Below are 8,966 nucleotides of genomic sequence, written 5' to 3' on the forward strand. Positions count from 1 at the left end.
AGCTGCATCAGTGTCTGGGGAAGGTAGACCCTTTTGGATAACACATTCACAGTTTATCTTAGTCAGCCATGCTCACAGGGCAAAAGTAATTATCTGTTTGGCAGGAAACATGTTGAAGTTGGGAAAGCTATCTGTATTTCATACATCTCCAGGGTGGGAGTGAAGTCTTGGGTTCAGTGCTATTCCTTGACCATCCCAGCACTTAACAAACCAGTGTTAGAGCAGCAGTAAATAATGACACAAGAATGACCAAGGGGATTTTGTGTTGCCAATGCTACTTTTATTGAGACTGTAAGCATTAAATATAATGACAAGAGACAACATCAGATGAGGAAAGGGAATGGGGTGGGGGGAGGGGTGTGTGGGGAAAAAAAAATCATGAACTGTTTGTTACAGAATTACAAAGGAAAAAGATCACTTGCAATCAAGTCACAAGAAAAATAAAGAGAGAAAGAGAGAGGCACATAGCTTCCTAATATAGATTCCTCTGCATCAGCTATCTGTACCCACGTTTTCCTCAAGATAAGCTACTGACTGCTAAGCAGACTGTGCACGAACCCTCAAAGTACCCCATCGGTACTTTGTATTAGATCTGTATGTGGTCCAAGCTTGAGCAGACAAATGACTTCAACACTTAGCGGTTTGGCTAATATATAATTAAGACATTTATAAAGATTAACTCAGGTATCTCCACTTCCCGTTCTGTTCTGTTCTGGTTAACCAACTTCTATGGCGGTTCTGGTGATGGGGAGGCCCATGATCAAGAAAATTCTAAACCTGCTTCTAAAAATGGACTCAACACCGAGTTATATAGAGGAATTTGTTAGCGCATAACAGGAAAAAAAAACATCAAAAAAGTGATGCAATATGCAGGGTTCTGAAACTTGGAAACATTTGTAAGTCTCACTGGCAATTTCCCTTTAAGATTCCATCTGTCCCAACCTGGAACATCTGCTCCTGCGTTTTCCCTCAAACAGGCTTGCTTTAATTACCCGTCAGTCAGGTGTGACTATATTGTCAGCAGCCTTTTTGAATAACTGGATCTCATTCGAGATCAGCTTGGTTCCTGTCTTGCGTGATTATGAACTAATTTTTTTTTAAATCAAAGAATATATTTTTCAAAGCCAACATGAATGGAAAAAAAAATCACCAAGTGTGCTGATTTATTCTGCATTTCAGAAGGAATAGGTGAAATAAAAGAATTTCAGTTTAAAGCAGGCGACTCATTTCCAGTTCATTTCACAAATTAACATCATAGTCCAATCATGATTAGTATCTCAGCCCCTGGCACTGCCAACTGCTCATCTGAAGGTGCAGAGGACGAGTGCAATGAGACTCCGAAAGCCTGAAGGGAGGAAACCGAGAAAGAAGTACCAGAAGTCTCTCTTGTTGTAGACAGGGAGGGCAGTAAGAGAGGAGGGACAGAAGGGAAGTTGGTGTGTCGCCGTCATCATGTCTGATTCTTTAGCGTCTGTACCCAAATTCGTCAGCATCATCAGCTCGGAAATCACCATAACGCCAGAGGTTCAACTGAAAAGGAGAGACAACAGTGTCAGTCTAGCAATGAGTACAGACAAGTCAAACAGGACAAGTATCTGAGTTCTGGCTTACCATTAAGATCTTGAGGAGAAGAACAGATGAGAGAGAGAGAGAGGAGACAGCTATGGGATGGACGGCTTGATGCAAGGAAAACTGACAAAAACAGATGTGAGAAATGCCACGAAAATAGGGAGAGACATGAAATAAGACAGACACAAATAGACAAGAAAATGCAAAATGAGAAGGGACAGAGAGAGGAACCACTACAAAGAAGGTGGGATGGGCACAGCAAGGCAGAATGAAGAGGGACAGCAAAAGAGGAAGGGAACAGCGGGAGATAGGATGAAAGAGAGAAAACACTACAAAAAGCAAGATATGATATGGGAATGTCAGAGAGAGGGAGGGATCAGCAAGGAATTTACTGATGAAAGAAAGTAGGATTGGAGAGGGAGGGGAAAGAGAGCAAACGCATAATGGTGGTGGTGGAGGGGATGACGGAGAAATGCGTGCAGCATCATTCTCACTTTGTATTACTCTTACCCGAGCAGATTTGGCAGCCTCCTGAGCATTCAGGTATTCTGTAATCTGTGGAAGATAAAGGTCGACATTTAGTTTAATTGTGGACTATGAAAACTCTCTTAATACAGTTTAGTGAAAGCCATGTGAAACCATTACTTGCTAGCTTGGTTATCTCTGAATCAGGAAATCATTGTTTAAGTCCCTTTGCAAGTCTTTCGTACACTGTTTAGATTAATATTTTATTTCAGGGCTGAGGCAGTGATGGTCTCCTATAGGTCTTCTAAATAAGATGTTGTGTTTGAGATCTCATTTCCTTGTCCAAATGGACATAGAAGATACTCCAAAACAAAAGAGTTCTCCTAGTCAACATTTATCCTTCAACAAGTATTACCAAAAACAGATTAATTGGTCATATTTCTTTATTGGGGATAATTACTACAAATTAATATACATCAGTTACTCCAAAGGACAACGTGATGTCGTATTAAGCCAGCAGATGTGATGGCCATGCCTTTGATTCCTGTTTTGCATCAATCAACTCCTCTCAGGCAGAATGGATGCCAAAACAGACTATATGTGTGCTGAGTTGAAGAAGGGTGTCACCATCGAATAAACGACACTGGATGTGGCCTTTATTGGAAGTGGTATGCTGGTGGTACTGGCAAGGTTACATTTGGTGACAGCTATTGTCTTTATTCTTGAGTGACTGTTTCTACAATTTAGCAGCTAAAAGTTGGCCACACAGCAGTTTTTGTTGACTTCATTTCATTGCATGTCATGTACATTAACAGTTCATTGAGTCATCAAGTAGGAATATAGTCTAATCTAAACAAGGCTTTGACAGTTGCAGCCATTGTAGATTGTCAATTGTCAATACTACATGCTCCTTTGTGTGACTGCTCTTCTGGGACAACTGAAGATGTAATTCTTCAAATGTCCGTGCTCCAATACAGGGACTTCGTTGGCGAGCGCACTGATCACGTGCAGACTGTTCCAAATTGTTGAAGTCAATCCTGCATGAAATGATGTCTCGCTTGCATGAATCCTTGTATTTTAGATTTGCATATCCAACAGGTCTTCTAGCACTATCAATCTCTCCATTGATAGTACATGATTTGGTAAGCAACGGCCATCTGTTGTAATGATATGATACAGCTTCCCTAGCTGATGCTGCCTCAAAATTGCTATGATAATTTCTTCATCAGATAGCTGCCAAATTCCCATAGAGTTTTGGGGACTGTATGATGCCAATGGATTCCAAGGATCTTTCTCAAGCAACAGTACATGAAATGAATTAATTCTGTATTTCTGCTTTGATATGTGGCTCAAGCTTCACCACCATGCAGGCATCTACTTAGTACTCAGACATCACAGATTCTTGTATAGCAAGTGGAAGTCTGGGGTTTCTATGGAAGTTTGCCTGAAGCTTCTCAAATACTACCAACATGAGCTGATATCTCCTCAGCAAATTTCAGTTCAGTTGAGACTGCTGACCTCGGGTAGCAGAATTTATCAAAATTGCTCACTACAGTGTTACTTAGTTGTACTGCTGCTTTGAGCTGACGACCTTGATTCATTGTCACTGTTTTTTGCAGGCTGATGGTGAGCTCAAATTTCTCTGCAACAATTGAGGTAGTAGTGTTTACGATTGACTTCAGGCCTAATGCTGATGCACCACAAAAGCTACATCTCAGCAAACAGGAGCTAATGTATCAGAATTGTAAACAGTGTAAATGTAGAATTACATGCAGCTAGATTTGGAGTGGAAAGCAGGTTCCCTTCTTTGAAGGGCATTAGTAAACTAGTTAAGTTTTTACAGTGTTCTTATAGCTGCCATTTTTCCTTGCACTAGCCTGTAAATGACTAGATTTACTGAATTCAATTTCACAACTTAACCTGGTGAGATTTAAACTCTCAGTGGTGGAAGTGATTGATATAGATGCCAGTTAAGGGTGGACTGGAGTTGGATGTCTTTCTGATGCGATGTTAAATCATCTTTGCCATCAAATGGAGGTAAAGGGTCCCATGAAACTATTGAAAAAGGAGTGAGAGAGTTCTCCCAATTGCCCTGGCCAACGTTTTATCTGGCTGTCATCTATTGCTGATTGTGGGACATGGATGTGCACACATTAGCTGCTGCAATTCTGACATTACAATAGCAAATACACATCAAAAATTACTTCACTGGCTGCAAAATATATTTTGAATGCCAAATGGTTATGAAACATTCTTCAAAAATTCAACATTTTACCCTGCCAGACTGATGTATGGTAAGTGGCCACCGAGATGAATTAAAGGATTGAGATCAATAGTGTTCAAATGAGGAGTCAACAGCTTCAAAAAAGGGCAAGAACAGGATTCAAAATTGGTCAAGAAAATTAGCATGTCAGCACACAAAATTAAAAATTAGATACATCACCTGTACATGGCTTAATATAATTCAAACATTTGAGCACCCAGACACTGCCCTTCACTCCTCAATAAAGCAGTCTTAATTCTTTTATTAGACTTTTATGGAGTTATACTGAAAGCCACAAAAATAAAATACTACATTGGCTGGCATATGATGCTTCATTTTAACAGCATACTTAACAACAATGTGGGCTGAGACATAGAAAAAAAGTCTAAAGATTGTGTTCCAGATGGTGGGTCTGCAGGAGATTTCCTAAAGTGGAAGAGAGCCATTTGGGTGTCTCAAAGATATTTTAACAGAGTTGCATTTTTAGAGATGCACCACAACATCCTACTTCATGATGCACAGTCAGTTTAACTATCAGCTAAATCTAGCAATTTATTGACTGGCACCAGATAAAAAAAAAGAAAGTCACAAACAGTTAAAACACCCAACAGGTTCACTGTTTTGTTTTAGGGTAAACTGTCTGCTGCCCCTACCTGGGGTCTGCATCTACTCAAATCCAGTCCGAGCTACATGGTTAAGTATTACTGCCCTCAGGGTGAACAGAGATGGGAATAAATACTGTTTTGCTGGTGTTACAAACATAGCCTTCAGCTGCCTAAAGTCCATGTTCTATAATACACTAAAATATTCTGCTTCTTGAAAATCCTCTGTTTGACCAAGCTTTTGATCTAATCACAAACCATCTCACAATCTGTGGCCAACTGTCCATTTAGACTTGGAGATTTATCATCGACACCGCTGTTATTTCACCTTCTTCCTCTTCTGATTATTGCTGATTTGATTTGATTTTATTTGAATTACTGTAGTCACACACACCTAAGTCCAGTAAAAAGCTTTGTTTTGCAAAGCAAGGTCAATATTAGCAAGATCAACATTATCTGAAGTTAGAGAGTCCATTCAGCATAGTTATGCAACTGGAGTAGTAAAACTGATATTAGCAAAAGTGCTTACAAAGCTGTCAGATGACCACAAGTCACATACTGGTTAATTTATTTGTAAAGGAAGAGAGGTGGTGTTCTTAACTGGCTTGTCTTACGTGTAACTGTGTTTGACTCTGAGCTCATCTCTAAAGTTACAGAGCAACATTCTGAGCAGAGTTAAACTGTTACAATTCCAACCTAGTTTCAGCACTGTAAATATTATGTAACTTTCTAACAATGCAGTGGGAGCATCTTTATTTCAGACTGCAGTTATTCTAAGATGTGTGTTTGAGATGGGCAATAGATGTTTGCCTTGTCACCAAAGTTCACATTCCAAAAATGAATCGTTAAAAATCAGTTAATTAATTATTTAATCATGCCCATGATCTAATCAGTGCAGCTATTTGTCTGTCAGGTGACAGTTAAAGGGTTGTTCTATAAAGTTTTCTAAGTGAGAAGTCAGGTTACGGGTTTCATTAAATGCCTGCACTTATTTCTGTCTCCCACTGCATCTTTAATATCACGGAAAGGTTAGTCGGGTGATACTGCAGTAATCCTCTTAGTGTTGATACACTGGAATTTGGCACAACATACAAATCACTGATGGGGGCAGAATGTTGCAGAAGCTGCCACCTTATTACTGATAATTCAACTTGCAATGATTAAAGTAATTGGCTGAGCATGGTGAATTCCCTCAGCTCCAATCATTGTGAAACTGCTGCTTAATCTACAAAATCTATTCAACATTCTCATTAGATTCCAGCCTTATGTTTTCAAGATATGAGTAACTGACAGGGTAGATAGAAAAACAATCTTTTTGTTGGTTGGGAGTCCAGGACCAGGGAACATAGCATTAAAAAACTTGAGATTCACCTTCTCATTTTTCTTATACCCTTGAATGTTATGATATTTAAAGTGCTCATCCAAATATTTTTTAAAGGTTGAAAGGTTTCCAGCCTCCACTACTTGCCAGGCACTGTATTCCAGATTCCCACTACCCTCTAATTGAAAGTTTTTTTTCTCAAATCCTACTTCAACTGAAATTCCCTCATTCACACACTTGATCACATTTTTGAAAAATTCTAATTCGTTAGGCATGACCTCCTCTGACAAAGCCATGTTGACTATCCCTAAAAGTAGATATTAATTCTTTCCTTCAGAATTTTCTGAAATAGTTTCCTACCACTAATGTGAGACTTTACATGGAGTAAGTTTTTAAGTTTCTTCCACTAACGGCAACTGGGTAGATTAATTGCAAGCTTTAAATCTTAGATTGGTGGGTTTTTGTCATCCAAAAGTATCGTAGAACTGTAGCATCTCTACAGTGAGGAAACAGGTCATTTGTATATTGAGGCCACACTGACACATGGGAGAGCATCCCATCACCTATCCTATCCCTTTAACCCTGCATTTCCCATGGCTAACTCACCTACACTGCTCATCCCTGGATGCTATGGGCAATTTATCATGGCCAATCCACCTAATCTGCACATCTTTGGACTGTGGGAGGAAATCATAGCACCTGGAAGAAACCCACAAAGACATGGGGAGAATGTTCATTCTCCACGCTGACAATTGCCCAAGGGTGGAATTGAACCTGGGTTTGCCATGCTAACCACTGGGCCACTGTGCTGCCCAAAGGGACATGGGGCAAAGGCTGCTCTATAAAATTAGGTTGTAGTTGAGGGGCCAGGTGTCCAATGCCTGGGAAATATCTGGCACTCAACATGCTTTGCAGATACATTGCAAATGGCCTATTTGGGCCAGTGGTGGTCTTGGCATCCAATTATTGGCAACGTATATTATCAGGAGACGGGAGTTACCTGTAGCAGTTGAGAGGCAAAGGCAGGCAAGTGTCATGATGGAACCTGCCACTGCCTTGCAGAAGAGAGGAGACGCCACAATGTCAGGGCAGCAGCCTCAATGCACACAAAAATGGCCAAACAGACAACTTAAGGGTACTATACCTGGCCCCCTAATGCCAAAAATCTGTTAACACAAACCAAATATCACTTGAATGCTTCCTGAATTGAACTGATGGGTGTTCACTAGCATGCATCAGGTTGATCAGATATGTCAATTTAGAAATTGAAAATCACCTTCAGCCTCTCCTGACCTGAGAACAAACTCCTCAAAGGAGCTTAACAGGCCATTGACTGGCAATGAGCATGTTAAAAGATTACCCATCCCTCATCTCAGTTTGAAAATTCCACTGTGTCATGGAGGCATCACGACAGTAATGCATCAAATTGAGATTTTAAAAGTGCATTTGCTCATGTTTTGTCCCAATGGGCATCTGATGATCCATAATCTGGGAGGCAAGTGGGCACAGGATGTTCTTCAGAGGATTAGTGTAGACTCTGTGGGCTGAATGATCTTTTCTGATCTGTAGGGATTCTCTGATTCAATGTGGGCACAGCATACATGCTGACCACCAGATAATCTCCTTTAGAGATGGTGGCTGAGGATTAAATAAAGGCACTGATTCATGCTGGGATATGGTTCTAAATTATAGAAGATATTAGGATAGGTGAGCAAAAAATTTGATCATAGACATCAGTTTTATGGAACATAATCAGGAGCAAAGAAAGATGCAGAGGTGGAGGAGTTTAGGTACAGAATTCCAAAGCTAAGTACCTTGGCAGGTGAACATCATAGATACAAGATGCCAGAAATGTTTAAGTGCAGAGATTTTAGAGGTTCATGGAGCTGGAGGAGGATGCACAAATTGGGGGGTGGGGGGTGGACTCCCTTGTTTTAAAAATGAGTTTGTTGATGAAAGTCTCTTTTATTCTAGATTGCAGTGCCAGAAGGGAAACAATCCGCTATTTTGTTGATGGAATCAAAATATTTATATTAAAATGGTACAAATCATGGACAATGGCTTGATTACCAATGGAACAGATGAGGCTTACTGTTTTAGCACATGTAAAAGAAATGAAAAGAAAAAAACTGCCGTTGCCTAGCAACAGGAGTCCAGGGACTCCACAGAACAATCCAGAGGGCAGTCAGTCAGTCAGTGTGTCTGTGTGCTATGATAGAGTGTAAGCATTTCTGTTAAATTCTCGAGAAAGAAATCTTCTATGGCTGCTGAAAACTGAGTTTTGAGAACTCCTGGGTTTATTCTTAAAGTAAAGTAATGGTAAATTTAATTTGCAGTTTTAGGCGTCTCAGGGAGAAATACCAACTAATGACAATGTGCCTAGACAATACGCAGACATTTGTCAGAAGGAAACTGGTTGTAGCTGTGCCAAGCTGATGAAGAAACTCTAGGTGTGAAGATAGTAGTAAATCTTCATTGTTCTGGTATTTGTAAATACCTTGTTAGGATAAAAGGAATAGAATGAGTTTGAATTCTTTTCTGGGGTCTGTAATGAAATTCTACGTCCAGTAATATAGTTTGTAACTTTGTTGTTCAATAAATGTTTTATGGTTTTTCTCAAGTACACAGGCAGACTCCTGCGAATGTGTCCAGAAGCAGGTGTCCATGGTTATGAAACAAAAATTAGGGTCAATATCAGAGTGTTGCATCAAGTAATAAAAACTGATGAGCCGCAATACACATTTCA

The 8,966-nt window shown here is 40.0% G+C and overlaps 1 protein-coding gene across 1 annotated transcript in view; it reads right to left on the minus strand.

Moving 5' to 3' along the window:
* Positions 1-258: 258 nt before the first annotated feature.
* Positions 259-8,966, minus strand: part of LOC109912723 (staphylococcal nuclease domain-containing protein 1) — a 472,985-nt gene continuing 464,277 nt past the window's right edge. The window contains exons 9-10 of the mRNA XM_048609985.1: positions 2,080-2,124; positions 259-1,530 (exon numbers count right to left, since the gene is read on the minus strand). Of these exons, the coding sequence (XP_048465942.1) occupies positions 1,465-1,530; positions 2,080-2,124 (111 nt within the window). The 3' untranslated portion in view covers positions 259-1,464. The remainder of the gene's footprint in view (positions 1,531-2,079; positions 2,125-8,966) is intronic.

This window comes from Rhincodon typus, chromosome 22, assembly GCF_021869965.1.
Source record: "Rhincodon typus isolate 14 chromosome 22, sRhiTyp1.1, whole genome shotgun sequence".
Taxonomy (NCBI): Eukaryota; Metazoa; Chordata; class Chondrichthyes; order Orectolobiformes; family Rhincodontidae; genus Rhincodon; species Rhincodon typus.